Here is a 21210-nt window from a genome sequence, read left to right on the forward strand (position 1 = left end):
CACCTCTTCCAATCCGTAGCATTCACGGTAAAATAAACTAAATCAGTTTCGAATTGCTTTCTAAAGATTTGCTTTGCAAAGACCTGTAGTACAACAAAGAGTGTGAATACATAAGGCCAATAATAGGCATAATTAACTATAGTTACAGTTTTACATATGTATAGACACGTTTGTATGCATGGATTAGGTAGGCATGGAAACAACTAATTCTCAAACGAAGGTCGTTGACCAAAACAAACAAGTTCGATAAAAAAAAAGTTTCTGAAATTTGCATTGAATAATATTCAAAACTTCATATGTATATGGCAAACATGTGCATGATATACTCATATGTATTATATGATATTAATACGTTGTAGCTCGGCGATGATCCATGATCCAAGTGAAGCGAATGAAGAAGCATCTTAAAGCAGGTTAGTATGGCGTTAAAAATGGTGAGGAGAATGGGGTGGGCCGATACTTGTAATGAGGTAATGTGCCAACGTTAAGTCTCAAATACCAACTAATATGTATGCGAATATACTTCAAATATAGGTGTATAAGTATATAAGTGTTATGTGTGTGCATGTATGTATGTATGTACATACAAGTACATACAAGTACATAGTATTACAAACAATAGCGGTCTTGCCACAATTTCCACTGTATTATGATCGTCATAAAAAAATAGTAATAAAATTAACAACAATGCTGTATATATTTTGAAAGCTTTTGTAACAAATTGAAGTATTTGTATGTGGGCCGGAGTCGTCTTATGAAAAGGGCATTTTTACTGCTCCAATTTTAAAACTCTTTTTATTACAAAACTGATAATTTTAACTGGATTAACAGAAAATTGAAAAGCCCAACAAAAATAATGAAACTATATATCACTGGGGCGCGCTGAATATCATTCACTTGATAATAGTCGGAAATAATTCTTGAGTATGCGATTCAATCAGTGTTTTACAACTTCCGACTTTGGTCAAATAGTTTCAGGGTAGCAATCAACTCAACCTCTAGAAAGCGAGCTTAAGCTTTAGGCTGACCTGTTCCTCAGTAGGTACAGCTGCAAATGTGCGCTTGTGTTGTTATAACAACATTCTTCAGCAGCTGATTGTGGCTTGCGGGCCGACACTTAAAAACGAGTACTAATTCAAAACATGTAGGGAGGTCTATAATTAGTATACCCGGGCACAATTTAGTAAAATTAATTTGAGCTTAATTCGGTGTTCATTCTTGGAATCAAACAAACTCACAGTCAATGGCAGTTATAGCTATAGTTTGTAACATCAGACGGACGGACGGAAATTTTGTCTGAACATACTTGGTTGTTCAATAAGTTTTGCAGTTTGATAAGAGAGAGCGTTGCTACCAGCCTACATTTTAGTGTCGAAGTGCCACAGTATTTTCTACAATGGAAAAAATCAAATATCGTGCAGTGATTGAATTTTTATTTTTGGAAGGTTTAAAAGAATCGGAGTTTTAAAAAATTTTCGCCATCAATTACTACAATAGAAAGACGGGTTGATAAATTTAAACGTGGTCATACATGCTTTGAAGACGAGCCATGTCAAGGACGTCCAAAAACAGCAACAACACCAGAAATCGTAGAAAAAATACGGGGTATCATATTGGAAAAGCGTCGAGTGACTAAAAAAAGATTTAGTAGAAGCCCTAGGCATCTCATTGGGCAGTGTAAGCAATTTTTTGACTGAAGTATTGGGTTTCAGAAAGCTGTGGGTGCCGCATTTGCTAACAGTGGAACAAAAACACAGTCGAATGCGACTTTCTCTGCAACATTTAGAGCAATTTCGAGAGGATAAAGTGGATTTTGTGCAACAAGTGTATTAATGTTCAGGCACACTATGCTGAATAATAAAGTCTGTTTTAAACCATAAAATTGTGTTTTTCTTATCGCACAACCTAGTATATGTACCTAAAATGTTCGGCCTGTTAATGTCGGGCACATTTGTTTGTTGCCCTCGTAAATATATATGTTGACATTATCGCTATCCAAGAGATGCATTGGATGGGGCAAGGCAAATAAATTATCTCTACCTGCCACGTCGGCTAGAGATATTACGTAAGAGAGCAAAAATTCCTTGCTCGATTTGAGGAGCTCTGGCCACAGAAAGTTGATTCACATCGCTCTATACCGAGAAGCATTAACGATAACGATGTCTACTTCCTCATTTTGAAATAAATAAGAACCGACAACCCCATCAACCTATAAACCGCACTAAATAGTAAATTGTTGTGGATGCATTGAGGCTTGGTCGAACACTTGTAGATTGTGCTCGTTCCAATAATGGCACCTTTGTTTGTTGCATAGTCGCTGAGAAAAACATTTCGATGATTATATAAATAAAATAAAATATAAAATACGCGTTTCTGGCCAATATTTCCAGGGCAGCAAAATCTTATACGGGTGCAGGCCTAAAAAAAAGCCGGCTGATCGGCGCTGAATCGATATTTCTCAGTCTTCTTCGATTTTGGTTGCTACAACGTCTATGCTTTCTTCACTTCGCGCCAATCTTTGTCCGGTTGATGGCTTAAGGTCCACAAGAATTTACTCGTGCTCAAACTTCTCCACTGTACGCTGAATTGCCTTCGCATTGGAGTCATCGTCAAACTGCATATGTATTTGTAGTGAAGACATTGGTTGCTTTGGTCCCAAAAATATTGAAAATGGTGTAGACTCAGACAATCACTTTGTGTTAAATTATTTATACATAAGTACCATATGTACATACATATTTATCCATCTTGAGTATCTTGGTCTAATGGTTTGAAGTCTAACTGGCTGATTCATTGCCTAGCTAAATAACTGTTTAGCTGGCTCCGCATTTTGGTTAGCCACCAATTAGACAATAGTTTCCGCGATTTTTAAATTCGAAAAAATTGAGCAATATATAAGTATATTTATAAGTACATTCGCGAGTAGGTACATATGGTATGCAATGGGTGTGTATTTTGGGGGAATATAACTCTCGATAGTGATATTTGATAAGCCAGTACACTCTAGAAATTGTGGATTCAAATTCAAATAACCCGAAAAGTTATGGGTCCCATAATTCATTACGAAACTTGCAAGGATTACTGAGCGTAATAATATCAGCTACTAATGACAAAACTAAGCAAACCATCTGAGCCCGATGTTTTTCAAAAATTAAAAAAAAATTGTTTTCTCAAAAGTTTTGAATAAAAAATTATATGTTTTTCCCAAGCTATTTTTTTAATATATTTTATGCTAAAAAATTAGAAAGTTTTTTATAAAAATTGTAAAAAGAAGGGAAGATATTTCACATTTTCAAAATTATTAATATTTTAAAAATAATTTTCAGTTTACTTCTTATTATACTCAAACCCACAACAAATAAGCCAATTTTTGATTAAAGGCAAAGTCCCAAATACTTAAGTCGTTCTAGTGAAAAACATTAGAAAGAAAAAAGTTCTTTGTAAAAAAATAGAAGATTACGTCAGCTAAACGCCGGACTCCGTCAATTTCACTTATAGCCGGTTAGCGGTTCCGAGATATGCGCAATCTTCTGTATTCTTATAGCAGTGGTACGTATCGCAGGTGTCGTAGCTGCTGTGGAAGACTTAGATTTGACAACATATGTCACTATGTAGAATATTTAATTCTTGACCTACAGCCACAAAAGGTCCAACTGGTGCACAAATTCAAACCAAGAGCACCATTGTTTGCTTCATTCGTTCGATGAATATACTGAAAATCAGTTGTAGCCGGATGTTGATACCGGAATCATCTTTAGCGTTGATATTTTTTTATAGAGCCTTTTCTTGGCAGAAATACACTCGCGGGCTTACTTACCATTGCCTGCCGAGAGGACCGACCGCTATCTTTCTAACTTTTTCTATCACTTGGAGTTTCGTGGCCGGGATATCGCACCACTGGTCTTGACTGATTTTTAAACTACGATGAAGTATTTTGGTGCCACAATTCGCCACGTTATTAGTGAGATAAGTTCTGTTATGTTGAGAAAAGTGAACTATTATAAATTGATGTGAGCTGATAATCTGCATAAGACGCAGTCGAGGTAACCAAATGCCCGACGTCTTTTAAAAACACTCGGTGGCCGCCGTGGGCGAATGGGTTTGTGCATGACTATTATTTGGTAGAGCTCGAGCACGAAACTCGTTGAGGGTACTTCTTCTTTATTTGCAGATTCTTAGTACAGGATGTAAGCGATCACAGTAATGAATTGTAATGAATCATGAATATGATAAATTATTATTTCTTCTATTTTACATTTGTCAAAACTATAAAGTATTAGATATAATATTATGGTAATTGTCTTTGCTTCAACCAACTGCTCAATAGTCCTTAATCCTGTCCACTCTCTTATGTCTGCTTCCACATTTACTTCCTTCCAATTTGCCTCCGATTTTACCTTTTACAATCAGTTACAACAACTCATTTTTAGGACCACGCATAATATGACCAAAATATGCGGTTTTGCGGCGCTTTATCGTTAGTAAGAGCTCTCTATTCTTTTCCAAGTTTCGTTAAGACTTCTTTGTTACTAATTTTGTCTGCCCACGATATTCTCATCATCCGCCGATAGCACCACATCTAAAGCGCCTCTAATTTATTCATACTCGTAACCTTTATTATCCATGCCTCTACACCGTCCAACAAAACAGACCAAACTTAACATTTTAGGTACCGAAGACGTTATTTCATGTTCAAGCTTTTATTGGAAGAAACTTTCAGGTAATTGAAGACAGCTTCCCTCGTTGCTTCAATCCGCCAGCAAATTTCTCTGTCATTTTACCATGTTTCGCTAAGCCAACATCCTAGGATCGGATTGTCATATACATAAATGTTTGAATTGTGATTTGTTGAGAGTTTTTTGAAACAACCATGAATTTGGTTTTTTGGGTGTTAATACTTAGTCCGTATTGCTGACTTATTTAACGAGATATTTCAAGTATTGGGTACGACACACCAAAAAATATCGTTTATATAATTGCCGTAAATTCGCAAACTACTACAACCAAAACATTAATATTTTTTTCGTTTGTATTTTATGTGAAATAAAGTTCTATACACAAAAAAAGAGACACCTCTTACTATGCATGTACTCGTATATTAAAATATTACTATGCTTTTACTTGCTCATGTTGATTGCTAAGTCGGCTGTTTGAGTTTATAATAATTTTAGAGCGGCAACTTAAAATTTCATTTTGTTATTGAAACGAATTTTTAATTTAATTACTACTACCAGATACATTAAATCCACAAACTTAAATATGTGTAAATATATATGTCTACAAATTGTATTAGTATTTACTATAACTCTTAAGTAGTCATTTATTTGAGAAAGGATTGCTGAGAGGCTAAAGAAAACATGAACATCAGTGTGCACAATATATGCAGCATTTTCATGCAATAAAATATCTCGCGTTGTAACCACATCTTCGCTTCGAAAATTCCTCAGACCTATCAAGTTATATTTCTCAATGCGTAGTTTAAAAATAAAAATGTTGAACGTGATTTTATTATATTTGATAGGATTATAGGTATAGGTATTATACTCCCTTCTCTATATTTCATTATAAAGGAAGGGCAAATTTTAAGGGCCGATGTTGAATTTAAACCACACCTAAACTTCAAGTTTTTTTCTGCATTTCATTTGACATTTTTCAATTTTAGACTAACTCAATTTGAACCATGGAAAGATACATAATCGAACAACGCGTTAAAGTTAGTCAGGCTTATGAAAACGGGCAACAGTGAATAACCAATTGTCGAAGAAAATCATCTTCAGTGATGAGGCACATTTTCACCTCAGTGGATTTGGCAATTAGCAGAATTGCCGCATTTGGGCGAATGATAATCCAAGAGCGATTGCCGAAAAACAATTACTATATTACAATTATATATAAATGGAAATAATTAACATTTTTCTGCTCATAAATTTCCTTTAGAGAAATGACATTTTCTCGCATTGACTGGGGATAGGAAAGTGTTTTAAAATTATTGAATAACACTCAGCAATTTTCGATAAAGCAAAGCGGTTATGGCAATATTATTAATATAATATTTCGGTGAAAAAAATTACATCGGTAAATGAACTATTCACAAGGAGTGTAAAATAACTAATATATATTTGGAAGCACGGATTTGAGCGAGTTGTTTACAATATTTCGCTTTTTGCTCGTTCAAGTTTAGTACTTCAATTTGCTCACGCGTACAACTTGTCAAAAATCACTTGAATAGTAATTATGACGTAAACTACAATCAATTTCAAAATGCCGCCATCAAAGAAACAAGGGAACATTTTCACTTAGCTGAGAGTGTTGCTTGTCAAAGTTTTACTCAACCGTTAAAAACGAACGAAAAATTTCGCATCGTCTTGAAAGACAAATTTTATTGCAAATCAAAAAAAAAAAATTCAGAAAACTTGTGAGTACAACTTTCAGTAAGCGATATAAACAAACTCGATCGATTGGATCGTTAGATCTATTCAGTATCGGATGGTAATAATAAGAGACTTATAAAGTGTTGGTTTTGTTCGTCGAGAGAGAATTTTACTACTGAATTGCCTACTTCTCCGTTGTCTTTCAAGGCTGACATTATTATCGTTATTAATGCTGGTTCCTAAATAAATAAAGTTTCTTACAACTTCAGCATCATAATTGTCAACAGTGACATGGGTGCCAATACGCGAGTGCCGCGACTACTTGTTTGTACTTCGTCTTCGCAATGCTTTTCTATGCAGTTTGGAAAAGGAACTAAGCAACTAGGAGTTTGGTTGATAAGACCGATGATGTCAATATCATCGGCATACGCCAGCAATTCCGTACGCTACTACGGGCTGAATTTTTTTCCAAGACTTGGCGTATTGTGAATATCTGGTCGCTTGTGGAATTTTAACAGTATTCTTTTACAACCGATTTTTGAGCTCGTTTACATATGTACATATGCATTAGGATAGCCAAAACAATATTTTGGGTTGTTGCTTTCCATGTAATTTGCTCAACTACTTACAATGGCAACTGATCACCATCGGTGGACAAATTTTACACAATGGATTATTGTAAGAAGGACTAAGTATTACAAAAATTAGCTTATGATTTAAAAATGGTATATAACAAAATATATTTGGTTGTGATGTAGTGGACATCTTAGTCGAACTGATGACTAGAATAGAACATTAGAAGAATCTGTTACTACAGGGTCCGGCACTTGCAGTGTAACCCACTTCAGACCGCTCGCGCAGCTGATGCGCGGGCATCAGCTGTCTGTTAATTGGCTAAATGACAGTCCAGAGTATTGTTTACAAACACGTGGAAGCATTTTGCCGAGAGTAAACGCAAAAACAAAAATCAGTAATGAATTTCAAACGTAGTAGCTCGAGCACCTTCAAGTAAATTAAGTTTTTGTTTATCGCACCATTACTCGTTACAATGATACTGGTAGCATCGCGAAACGTCATGGAGGTGGTACAAGGTCACGTGAAATGTTTAAAAAGTGAAAAAGCGACTTGCATCCGCCGCATACTGAAAAATGATCTCAAAGTCAAGCCTTACAAGATCCAAGTCAGACTTGAGAGAGCGAAGTAGTTGCTTCGCTTAACCGAAAACGGTCAATTTCCGAACATTGTGTTTTCTGACGAGAAATTTTTTCAAATTGAGCAATTAGTAAACTCCCAAAACGATACGGTTTATTTGACCTACCGTTCATACGATAATTTGAGTCATCGATTGGCCACCAGGAGGCAGCACCCGCCACAGGTAATAGTTGGCCGCTGTAGCCGCAGATGCACGCTCTCCAAATAGATTTCATCGAGTCGGGCGTCAAGGTAAATGCGAAAATCCGAAATAATATCGGAACGGTATTCTGGAGGTTGCTTTGAAGCCGTGAGCAGACAAACATTTCCATGGACGTTTCAACAGGACTCGGCACCATCTCACAAAGCTGGAGTGAACCAAGAATGGCTAAAAACCAACGTAACCAACTTCCTAACGGCCACACAATGGCTCTAAATTATTCTCTCTAAGCCATTTTGGAGAGCAAGGTCCGAACTAAAAGATTCACCAGTCTCGAGCCGCTGAAAAAAAGTTATTGTCCGCGAGTGGCCCAAAATACCTGCAAGCCACATTCGAGCAGCTTGCGATTCGTTTCTGGACCGTCTCAAGGCCATAGTCAAGGCAAAAGGTGGTCATATCGAGCAAAAGTGAATTGATTCTTAATTTTGTATTATTTTCACACATTTTTTACTTTTAAATCGAATAAAAGTAACTTTCCAAACTAAATTTATGGCCTTTTGAATTGGTTAGACTTCGAGTGCCGGAACCTAGTAGTTGTAAGTATTTGTGCAAACTTAAACCCTGAAACTGAAACCAATTGTTATATAGCGTATAATGGGTTTAATTAACATATTACACGAAAAAGTATTTAGAAAACAAAAACTTGAGTGATACAATGTCGTATGTACCATATGCACATATGTATGTAGTTTTTATTTTTGATATTGTCAATTTCCACCAAAATTCATTCTATTCTACCAATCTACTAGCCTTTAGGTATATATTAAGAGAATAGAGAGAGGTGATATACCTATATATCAAGAGTAAAGGCTTCAACACTGATTGGGAACGAAAAAATAATCTTTGTCAAAACATAAAAAGATAGCAAAAGACAAAAGGTTGCTTAATTATTGCACAGTACTGAGTATAATTTTTGCTTCAATAGTTTTTTAACTAATGCATATGTTGACTATTATTATTATTATTATTTCCTATGGTTCCAAATAGGCAATTACATGATTTTTAAGATTTATAATTATTGTTAAAAAGTATGTACGCATATACCTGTACATATACATAGGAGCCATACATACATAATTAGTTATGTTTACGAAAATTGAGTTTTTTACATAGAAAAATGAAAGGTTACCTAAATAGCAATGCCTTAGCACTCCAGTCCATGTATTTAATCTCATACTAATGAAAGAATTGTGTTGTACATAGAATTACATCGCTTAAGGCTTAGGCTTGAAAAGTGCGTTCATAGTTACCTTTTCATATAGCCAAAGGGCCATTAAGGTCTTTTCCATTAGTACAATTACGTCTTAGCTTGTTAGTGATTATATTATGGAGCAAATGCACCAAAACAAACAACAACAACACGCCAACCAAAAAAAAAAATTCAAAAATTAACCCAGTTTTTGGGCCACTTGGAGCTTGCGCTTTATTATACCAAATTCAATGGCCTATAAAACTACATACTCAAAATTTTTATAAAAACTCTGATTAAAGATGTGAAATTTTTTTGAAAATGTTGCTGTTGAAAGATAAGAAAAAAAATATAAAAGCTGGTCAATAAAAACTGCTCAATAAGTCTCTGTGCTGTAGTTATTTAACATAAATGGGTTGAGTTTTTGGGCGAACAATGTATACAATTTTAAGTCTGCGCACGAGAGCGGTGCGAAACTAAAAAGATTTTTTATATTAGTAAATCAGTTTTTTTAACGAATTTGCTCTCTGATACGGTGCATAATAATGCCTATAAATTATTCCTTATTTTGTGTTCCATATAACCCTTTTCTTCGATTCTGATAAAAGGTCGATTCCTAATACTTTTCTGATAGAATGTATTATTGGAATACAAAAGAAATTTTAGAAAGCAATGTTCCTTCGTTTAACTTCTCTCAATTTTAAATCTATCATCTATCTTTACCATACACATATTTCGCATCGAGACCCCATAATCGGAAGTATTGTTGTGCATATGTATGTATGTATTTCCTATTCACTTTCGCTTTATATGAAAAAAATTTGCAATAAATATGGACATACAAATGAACATGGACTTACATACCGCATATATCAAAATCTGAAGCGCGAAAAATAAGTACAGGCATTTCTACTTCCGGTTTCAATGTGTTAAAATTTTATTCAATGTAATGGTACAAATACTAAAATATTTACATGCAGACATATCTTTTAATAGGCACACCATATGGATTTTCTCTGAGAAATAAAAAAATAATTCGTGAATACAACTAAACATAGTATTTTTTCCGGGATGACGCCCGTGAAGAGGAAACTCTCATGAGTACTACTGTACCGACATAGCAGTATACACGACTTGTAGCCTCACAGCTACACCTACGTACCAAACACCTCTCCACAATCTATCACTCTCTCCGCGGAACTGACAAAAAGATATTACCTCACGGATACTACCATAAATATGCACCTCCTACACTTGTAAGCGAGTAAAGGCGTGCTTCGCATCTAATGTATTGGCTAAGGCATAGGTGCTCATACATACATACCATATCTACATATGTATACCTGTGTATATGTATGTACCATACATGCGCACACACATGCACAGCTATACTTACTATTGCGAAATAATGGCGAAAAATAAAAAATGCAGAAATGCAAGATACAAAATATAAAACTGCAGGAAGGCCCAAGTATGTACACCCTGGCCTATCAGGTTTTCAATAACAACTGTTAAATGATTTACTGAAGATCAACAACCACTGCGCTTGGCTAGTATGCATTAGCTATGCACTTTCTTCCGTAATTGAAAACGAACTCGAAGACGTACACTCGGTAACGAATGGTGTTTTAAGGTTGCGGATTATCGGTACAATTAATGAGGGTTGTTCAAGTTCATTTACATAATTTAAATTTGGTGTCAAATAACCAAACAACCATAACGGAAGCTGCGTATGTATGTGTGTATATCTATCTATACATATACATATGTAATATGTAATTAATGCCTTCATTGTTCGATGTCAATGTCTGCAGCGGTTACGTACATATATACATATGTTTTTGTGTCACTGAACTGACTGACTGAAAAAAATCACAGAAAACATAAATTGACATACAAACATACATACATATATAAATATTTACAAATGCATGCGGACTGTCAGCGATATCGTAAGATCTCCGCGGGCATTGTGCTAATTTACATACACACATACATATGCATACATACTTATAAAAATTCGCTTTCATTTGTGTGAGTTGATGATTGGCGTATGCAATGCGCTGTTGATTTTCTCTCCAGTATACCATTGTACCATTTCCTTTTGGTAACTGATCACGTCGATGCCTGAATGCACATTTGAGTGCGGAAAACAGGTCGTTGATATAATCAACCAGGCGTTGAATGCTTTCCTCTTGTGGCGCTTTTTGGGAAGCTTGCTACCAAACAGGTCGTATTCTAAATACCCTGCAACAACATAAAGCTAAGTAAAATAATTGGTTTTGGCGCAATCTTTTACAGCATTTCGCATAAAATTTTAAAACTTGAAATATTAAGGTCGAGTCGAGTATCTTTTGGTGTTCGCCTTGAGTTTTTGGGTTACCTCTCAACTTTAAGGTGAGAGACAGAAAGGCATTGGAAGCTTTACCTGTTTTAATAATTTTATTGCTTTATTAGGAGAATTCGGGATTGATCCCACATTTTTAATTAGCTTTTAATAATACTAATACAGAGACTTACTTTAAAAATATTTCTCTTCTGATTTGTGATGCGCAATTGAATACTGGCTCATAGAATCGAATCAGTTTGAAGCTGCCTCCGAACACCAGATGACTTTTTTGAAAAAAAAATATACTCAGAGGTTTGCCATTTCTAAGCGTGGACCGACTACTACGTTATACGTAACAAAAAAATATCTTTGATGTTTAACGAATGCAGTGCCCATGGCACCCAAAACCAGCTCCAGGTAGGTTTCGCGCAAACAAAGCGCCGATAAAGTGTAAAATTTGGTGCACGATATTAGAGATACAAAATTGACTCAGGCTGCTTTGTTTGCAGTTTGCCCACAGAGTCGAGGGTCCTACAGTTTCAACACCAGATGACCTTTTATGGAAAACTTTTGCAAGACAAAAATATACTCGGAGGTTTGCCATTGCTAAGCGTGGACCGACTGCTACGTTATACACAAAAAACAAAAAAAATATTTGTAATGACCGCAGAGCCCATCGCACCTACAACCAGCTGCTGGTTGGTTTCGCACAACCAAAGCACCGATAAAATGTAGAATTTGGTGCTCGATATTAGAGAAATAGATAAATAAAATCGACTCAGGCTGCTGTGGATGCAGTTTGGAAACCGAGACGCAACGCAGTTTCACTTGTTTTTAAGGCGATTGAATATAAACGGAAGTAACTAGGGCAGCTGATTTGTTTTTGTTTTGCCTTACTGATCTGAGTGTCAAAGTTATTCGGTTTTTGTTGCTGTTGTTTCGTTTATATTCTGATTGAAATTATGACATTCAAACCAACAAATCGCAAAAAAAAAAAAAATTTTAACTTTATCTTGGCTCACCTGGCTGGTTTCTGAAAAGGTTATCCAAATGCAGCATCAAATTAATGGACTGAAGGAAAACCTGTCAAACTAAAATTATATTCGCAGACGTATAATATCTCAACAGAAGCGTTGGTACATGTAAACTTTTAGACAAAATATTCGAATCTTCCAATTAGTCTCGCAAAAGCAGGGTATAAGGAGTTTTTTCCACACTTCATTAGAATAGAAATGGTGGATTAAAATTGGAAGAAAACTTCCAAAAAAATAATTAAGGGGACAGATTCCTGTAAAATTTCGATTTTTTTTTTATAAAATGTTAATATATTATAACCCTTTAAGAATGTGTCAAAAACTTTTTAGAACGTAAATTTAAGTATTTCTTATATTTATTATAGATCGTCAACCGAGACGACTCTATCCTTTGTGTTCCAGCGCTGGGAGAGGTATAGTTAAGTTGCCGACTTTAGACGCGTTTTTTTCAAAACTATATTTTTTCGAATTGGCGTACACGATAACTCGAAAAGTTATTGACTGATCTCCCTGAAATTACGCACACATCTCTTTATGCTATTACTTTCTATGTGAATTTATAGTTTGAAAATTTTGCGAAAAAATAATTTTTTCGAAGCAAAAACAGTAGGAAAATTCGCCCAAAAACTCATTAATTACAGAGAATTAATAAACAGAAAAATTTTTGGTTTTTTGTTTTCAGGTCACTGACGCCGATGTTACAATGCCCGCCGATTGAGAAGCCCCGCTGCGACCTTCCTGGCAGAATTGAATGTACATCCACCATTTTAAATAATTAAAATAAAAAAAAATGTATATTATTTTAATGTATAAATAAACTGTACGACAATTTTGAAAAAAATATATTGACTTCTTCATTTTAAATAATTTTAATGAAAATCAGGGAAAATATGGCCGTTTACAGGTATCTGCCCCTTTAATAAAAAAAATAGATTTATTAGCAAAAACTTTTTTTTAAAGTATGTGTTGATAAAAGAAAAAAAAAAAAATTAAAAAGCACAATTATGAACATTTAAAAAAACCGAAGATATTTCACTTTAAAAAATTCTCTACCAAAATTTTAAACATGGAGTAAATCTCAAAATTATAAAATTATTTCAAAATTTTTTTCAGTTATATACTTATATATAATTGGCGCGTACACCCTTTTTGGGTGTTTGGCCGAGCTCCTCCTCCTATTTGTGGTATTGGCGTCTTGATGTTGTTCTACAAATGGAGGGGCCTACAGTTTCAAGCCGACTCCGAACGGCAGATATTTTTATGAGGAGCTTTTTCATGGCAGAAATACACTCGGAGGTTTGCCATTGCCTGCCGAGGGGCGATTTATGTGCAAATGTATGTGTGCACGTTTTATTCTTAATTCTTGGCTTCCCACTCACTTTCCCTTACTCCTGCTTTTCTTTTTGTTTGTTTATTTTCTGTACAATGCCGATTGCTGCGGAATGGGAATGGGAATCTTGTATTCTTTCATTCGTGGAGAAAATGTCAATATATCATATTTACCTCCTTTTTTTCTTTTTGTCCAGCCTCTCTGAGTGCAATGTGTACTGTACCGAAACATTTGTAGCTTTTATTCTGAGGGACATTTTTCAAAACGGCCAAACTAATACGAGTAAATCGAACAGATTTTAATAAAAATCAAAAACAGGCTTTAAGAAAAGCTGTGTAGCGGCCATTTTCATTATAGAATTAAAATAAATATAATTTATAGAATTAATAACCTTTTCCGGTACATAAATTCATGTAAAAATTACCAAACTATGCTTCTTTTTGAATATATCTTCAATACAACGGGTCTCTAACTATATACGAGCACAATGCGAGTGACGCCTGAGGTACATTAGGGGAATGGCTTGTGCTACCCTGGGAACCAGATCATCGGGGACCAGATCATCGGTCTCTAGCAACACTCTTAACTCGCTGTAAATCAGATATTTCTTCCCACCATTGGTGATCGCCAGAAACTTGATGAAGTATGGTGGGTATCTAAGGCTAGGTAAATAGGTAAATGAGTTGAACTCGTGATGCTGAACATCTTAGAATAGTTCCACGCAATGTATGCATGTGTCTGAGTATGCAAGAAGAAGAGTATGTGCGTGAGAAAGCGTTATAACGGCACTTCCTGAACAGGTAGCTCGTAGCTTGAGTTTATGATATTAAAATAAAGGGAAAACCTGAGCCGCTTGTGGTTTACCAACAATATATGTGTTATTTATATAGTAGAAAGAATGAGTTAGTCTGTATATGTAGTATCCTGCGTACTATATATATGAAAATTGGGATCCCCATAAGTCTAGTGAATCTGGCATGAACATCCATTACCCAACTATTTTTTATTCCAAAAGAAGGACGTTAACACTTTGTTTAAAAAAATCAATTCAACACTTTAAGTTCACGTCGATGAAAATTATTGTGGAATATCATAAACCTTTCGCTGGCGAACTTGCGGTGTCGGGTTTTTAAACTGTGGCGAAACGAGTGCTAATTACTCATAACTGCGGTTTCTTTCTTTGGATTTTGTTGCTACTGATATGTTGGCTAAATCCACTACTGTTAGTGTTACTATTAACTATATGCATTATTGTAGCATACCACCACTTCCAAGCAAGCGGCGCAAAAATGTTGTTGTTGCTGATGTGGCGCTTATTATGGATGATTGTTATTGCTGCACTCTCTTGGCGTTACCAACATATTGCCGCGCCGTCAAGCGCAACTATTGGTACAATAGCGTATGCGCGCGCGCTGGTTTTTCACGTATATATAAAGTAAGCGACCACAGCTGAACAAGTCAGTCCCAACTTGGATCTCGTTATTGGCTAAACAAACTCTTAGTGTTAATTTTCCTCTACTGGTCCGTTCAAACCGACAGCTCGACAATGCGCTTGGTAATTAAACATTTAGTTTACTCAAAATTTATGGACACTCTATCGTCCTCAATATGTCTATCATCAAAGTGGACACACGATTTTTAATTATAATAAAAAATTTTATTTTCCTATTTACAGTTTGTTCTTCCTTGTCTCGCCTTGTGCGTGGCAATTGTTAGTTGTGCGCCAGCAGCTGAAAAAGCGGAAGCTGCTGCGGCAAGCGAGAAAGATGCAGCTGAAGCGAAAGATGATGGCAAAACCGTCGAAAAGCGTGGACTTCATCTAGGAGATTATGGAGGACATCATCACGAACATCATCACGAACATATTAAGACTATAACCATTGAAAAGAAAGTACCTGTGCCTTACACTGTTACGAAACACGTTCCATATACCGTGGAAAAGAAGGTACCATACGAGGTGAAGGTACCAGTGCCCGAACCATACTATGTTGAGAAAAAGGTACCAGTGCATGTAAAGGAATACGTGAAGGTTCCAGTACATGTACCAAAACCCTATGAGGTGATTAAGAAGGTACCCTATGAGGTGAAAGTTCCAGTTGACAAACCGTACGAAGTAAAAGTGCACGTGCCACAACCCTACGAAGTCATCAAGAAGATCCCTTATGAGGTGAAAGTACCCGTGCCACAACCCTACGAAGTCATCAAGAAAATTCCTTATGAAGTGAAAGTTGAAGTACCTGTGCCCAAGCCCTATGAGGTGATTAAGAAGGTACCCTATGAGGTCAAAGTGCCCGTGGAGAAACCATACCCGGTCGAAGTTGAGAAACCATATCCAGTCGAAGTTGAAAAACCATATCCAGTCGTTGTGGAGAAGAAGGTACCTTACGAAGTGAAAGTTCCAGTCGACAAACCCTACAAAGTCGTAGTCGAGAAACCTTACCCAGTGCATGTGAAGGTGCCCGTGCCACAACCTTACACCGTGGAGAAGAAAGTACCATACACGGTTGAGAAACCGGTACCATACGAAGTAAAAGTGCCCATTGAGAAACCTTATCCAGTTTACTCGGAAGTAAAGGTGCCAGTGCACAAGGAGATCCCTATCCCAGAAAAGTACCATGTTGAAGTGCCAATCTTCCACAAGGAAGAACATCATGATTATCATGGCTCTTATCATCACGAATAAAATGAATTCAATACGTTTATAACAAGATGGCAAACTAAAGACGGAGAAGGCTGAGTAGATGTAAAACGACATAGTATGAGAAAATCGGTGAACACAGTTGAAAAAGGCAAACTGGATGAAAACTACACACAAAGAAAATTTAAATAATTTCAAAAAAGATAAAAATGGCGAAATTCGAAGATTGCCACCACAGATCGCGAATACAAGTAAGAACATAAACCGAAGGAAAGGATGAAAAAATAGAAGGAAGGAACAAAAGATAAAAAGAAATCAAGCAACCAATAAAGTAATAAGTAAAATAACCACTCCAATTGATTCCATCCGAAGGTAATCAAGAAAGTCTGGACGCATTCATGTTGAGCTGAACGGGAGTAACACCAAAACAACAACAACAACAACTTTGAAGAGGATGTTAATGAGGATGAAATTAGCACAATAACGAGAACAAGGAGGACCGATGGCCAGTCGGATGTTTAGACGAAGGACGGAGGAGGAGGAGGAGAAGAAGCAATCTAATGGAAGGGGGGTTCAATGGGGTAGCCGAGACTGTTGGTTGCGGATACATAGAGTATCCCACAACTATGGCTACTTCGTTTTTTTCCATTGTATTATAAGCCAAATGTGTTATATATTTTTTTATACAACTTGAAAACTGCCCTAGGTTTAATGCTACTTTATTTAAATAATAAGTTAAAGAAACACTCAAATACTGAAAATGTTTTTATTTAAAATGGTTGACACGAGGGAGCCACTATTATATGTGTGTCGAAGGTAAGTAGTTATGGTAGCTTGTGCCATAAAATGATTGCGGTCAAGTGAACTTGGTAAAATTGTAAAAAATATCTAAATTGATTTTTAATTATTAGAATGATAGAAAAAAGGTTTTATTTAATATTTTTCCCTTTAACAAAATTTCATTTACAAAAATTTTACTTTTATTGCACATAATTAAAAAAAGTTTAATTATTTTTCTTGTACTTAAAAAAAAGTGAATTAAGTTTTCAGCTCAAATGTAAAATATTTAAAATATATTTATATATATAAGATATCAGTTATAAGATTTGATTACATAATTTACGCTCATTGCAGCATAAAAATTATTTCCTCAATCGAATGAATCAAACTTAAAACTATACTCCATTTTTGGCAGATTTGTTGCTTAAGATACTTTAATTGCACTACACCAACAACAAACATTGTTTTTCTACTGCGCACTATGCCACGAAGTGAAAGCGAAAATACACTAATCCATGCACATCTTTCTATAGGTATGCATGCTTATGGCAGCACCTGCAGAATGTCGGTAAACCTGTTGCATGCGAGAAAAAATGTTTGGTAGCCATTATATGCAATTTTTTCGCCATTTGGTTGGTTGGCGAAGCATGCAAACGCTCTCGATACATCAATTACTTGACACAATTATGCGCAAACGTAGGCGGGAGAAGAGAGGAGTCACATTTGAATTGTGTCATGCAACGAGCACTCGAGCGATTATTGCATAACCATTTTAAAGTAACAATGAAGTTGAAATAATTGCTAATATGTATGCCAAGATGCATTTGTGCACGTACATAAAAAAATATATACATATGTATATATAATTATTATAAATATACGTAAGTACAGTGCTTCTCGAAAATCGGCTGACAAAGTTCGGAGCCGGCTGTCAGATAATAACGTTTATTTTTTAACTAGAATTTTCACACAAAAATGAGAGCACATAAATTTTAAGCAGACAATTAATTTGGCTTTCATAATCTAAGTCTTACTTATTGTATTCTTGCGTCTTGGACTTAGGAACTACCTATAGAAACAAGGCGGCACAAAATTAATCACCATATCGGTAGATTTGTAGTTACTAGACTGCTGTAGTATACAAATAGTCCGAAAAAAAAGATTTGCATTATTCAAGATAATTTTTTTTTAATTAGTAAAAAAGTTATTCAAAAGCAAAATGAATGCAGAGGAACTTTTTTGTAGCAGAAATGGACGCAAAAATACATTGCTTGCCGAGGAACGAACGCTTTTAGAAAAAAATTATTTTAAGCATTCTTATAAACAGTGGAAAATTACAGTTAAATCATGACCTACTTGATTTAAAACATGAAAAGTAAAAAAAAAAAAACGATACAAAGCCACATTTATGGTTTATTTATTGCAATAATCGCAATTATCGACAACTCACTGTATATTTAAGTATTAACATTGAGTAATGTATAATAACTTTTAATATTTTTACTGAACTAACAATGGCATTGCTTCTGTTGTTCAGTTTTAGTGCTATTGTGCAATATGAGCAACAACAAGTGGTCAATAAATTTGTTTTAAATGCAGTTTGTGGCCATAAAAGCAATAGCGGCTAAAAAGTAAGTAAGGCTGTTATAGGAGGCGTTTGTGTCGAGTGCTTCGTATATTTTATTAATACAAATTTTGAGGTAAGCAATATTTTAACATCCGATAAGCGTTATGTTTTTAGCAGAGCGGTAATCCTCTGGACTTGCACTTTATTAGGCGTTTGAGCCTTAACATTGCTGAAACCTTCCACTGGGATGATAAGTAGGTTTTTTAAGAAAATTAAAATCTATTTAGATAACCGATAATCAATAAAAACTTGATTTCTCACGAATTTTTGGAAAGCTAGGAACCTTTTTGAGCTTGAATGGTAGTAGTAGCTTGAAGATAGTAATAATTTTTGCAAATGGCGTCTAATATAGTTGTGCTTCGGTTTTTATTCTACGAGCAGAGGGAAAATTAGCAAAAATTTAGCAAAATATTTTGAAAGGCTTTCTTCAGAAATACATAAGTACGAGTAGTATTAGAAAAAATCGAGTCTCCTTAATGTCGCTTTGGCTACATTTGCATACATTTGCAGAAAAAAGGTGGTTGACACAGGTACATTCGTTCGCGTTTCCAGTAATAAATTTCCCCCAGCGGAATAAAATAGTACTTCCCGAACCACTAACAATTCGTACCTCTACGATTTATTCTCATACTCGTATATACTCCAAACACACCACTATTTTTTATAAAAATATATACAAAAAAAAATTATAAAAATTAAGAAAAGGTATAAATAAATATACAACAAAAACCATATAACGCGGTTTCAAAAAAAAAAAAAAAAATGTACAAATTATCATAAAAATGACCAACTTTTTAATAAGAATGTTAAACAATTTTCTGGGTATGCAATAACCCATGGCATTTTAGTATAAAAAAGTTCCAAACTACCAAATATCGTCAATTTTTGAAAATTTTATTTTCACTTAGCGGTCACACCTTTTCTTCCATACATAGTATATACTAGAATTTTTTATGTGGATTATTATTGTTATGAGGACATTTAGAGCTGTGACCTGAAAGATCTACTGCGCCTCGCTGCTCATTGATTCAGAGCATATCTCTGGGCGCAAATTCTTCAAAAAATTTTCGTATTTGTCCTGTGGTCGGTCGCGGTGGCCGAATGGGTTGGTGCGTGACTACATTTCGGTAGTGCCTAGATTCGAAACTCCAGGCATCGAACACAAAATGATTGAGAATATTTTTTTCTAATAGCGGTCGCCCCTCAGCAGGCAGTGGCAAACCTCCGAGTGTATTTCTGTCATGGAAAAACTCCTCTTAAAAACCATCATAAATTGGATCAGAAGCTCGGCCAGACAGCCTATAAAGGATGTATATAGATATATCATATTTTATTGAGTTTTATTTCCACTTCTGGTATCTGTTGTTTACCCAGGTATTTGTCCCGCTTATACATCAGAGCTTGGCACGATACCAGCACATGTTTGATGGCTTCATCTTCCTCCCTACAGAACCTGCACGTCCATCAATCTATCAGTGTGTGTGTCTATCAGTGAGTATAGATATGCTTCTCCAATAGTGTTTTCTCCAGACATATTCCGTAAATTTCAAAGTAGATTTACTTACTTCGCACACATCTAATGGTAATGGTTTTACTGGTTAGGCTAAGTCCTTTATGTATGCGACTGGATTGAGCTGTTGTGCGCCACTAAGTGCTTAATTTTAATTATTTACCATTGCGAGGAAGCGAACCAGCTCCTTAGGAGGAAGCCTTCATCCTCCAGTAGGTACATACAACCCCAGGAATCAGTGTCTCCTGTGGCCTAATGCTTCACAATTGGTGATTAAGTGTTCCATGGACTCCTTTTCATCACAGCAGAACCTGCATTGTTTAGTGTATAATTTAGTTCCATTGTATTGAAATTTTTATTGCAGGCAACATGGCCTATAAATACTCCACATAACCATCTAAGGCCCTTGTTTTGTAGGGTTACAGCATATTTCGCTCTGCTAGTATTAAAGTAAAGTGAAATCCAACATAGAATCTCTCTTGCCAACAAGTGCTACTTTGGACTAAGTGGGCAATTGAGTAGTAAAGTCCTCTCTCGACGAACAACACTAACACTCTACAAGACTCTCATCATGCCCGTCCTAACGTATGGCGCAGAAGCGTGGACGGATGACAACATCCGATGAAGCGACGCTTGAAGTGTTTGAGAGAAAGATTCTGAGTAAGATTTTTCGACCTTTGCACGTTGGCAACGGCGAATATCGCAGACGATGGAACGATGAGCTGTATGAGCTTTACGACGATATAGACATAGCACAGCGAATAAAGATCCAGCGGCTACGTTGGCTAGGTCATGTCGTCCGAATGGATACAAACGCTACGGCTTTGAAAGTATTCAATGCGGTACCAGCTGGTGGTAGTAGAGAAAGAGGAAGGCCTCATCTGCGTTGGAAAGATCAGGTGGAGAAGGACTTGGCTTCACTTAGTGTGTCCAATTGGCCCCGGTTAGCACGAGAAAGAAACGACTGGCGCGCTTTGTTAAACTCGGCCAA

At 35.8% G+C, this 21210-nt stretch overlaps 1 protein-coding gene across 1 annotated transcript; it reads left to right on the plus strand.

Annotated features, from left to right (window-relative positions):
* Positions 1 to 15128: 15128 nt before the first annotated feature.
* LOC128867891 (skin secretory protein xP2) lies at positions 15129 to 17049 on the plus strand. The gene is made up of 2 exons (XM_054109473.1): positions 15129 to 15219; positions 15340 to 17049. Exons 1-2 carry the CDS (start codon positions 15211 to 15213, stop codon positions 16345 to 16347), a joined length of 1017 nt encoding a protein of 338 aa, XP_053965448.1. The 5' UTR covers positions 15129 to 15210; the 3' UTR covers positions 16348 to 17049.
* The last annotated feature ends 4161 nt before the right edge of the window (positions 17050 to 21210 follow it).

The sequence above is a fragment of the Anastrepha ludens genome, chromosome 6 (genome assembly GCF_028408465.1).
Source record: "Anastrepha ludens isolate Willacy chromosome 6, idAnaLude1.1, whole genome shotgun sequence".
In the NCBI taxonomy this organism is placed as follows: domain Eukaryota; kingdom Metazoa; phylum Arthropoda; class Insecta; order Diptera; family Tephritidae; genus Anastrepha; species Anastrepha ludens.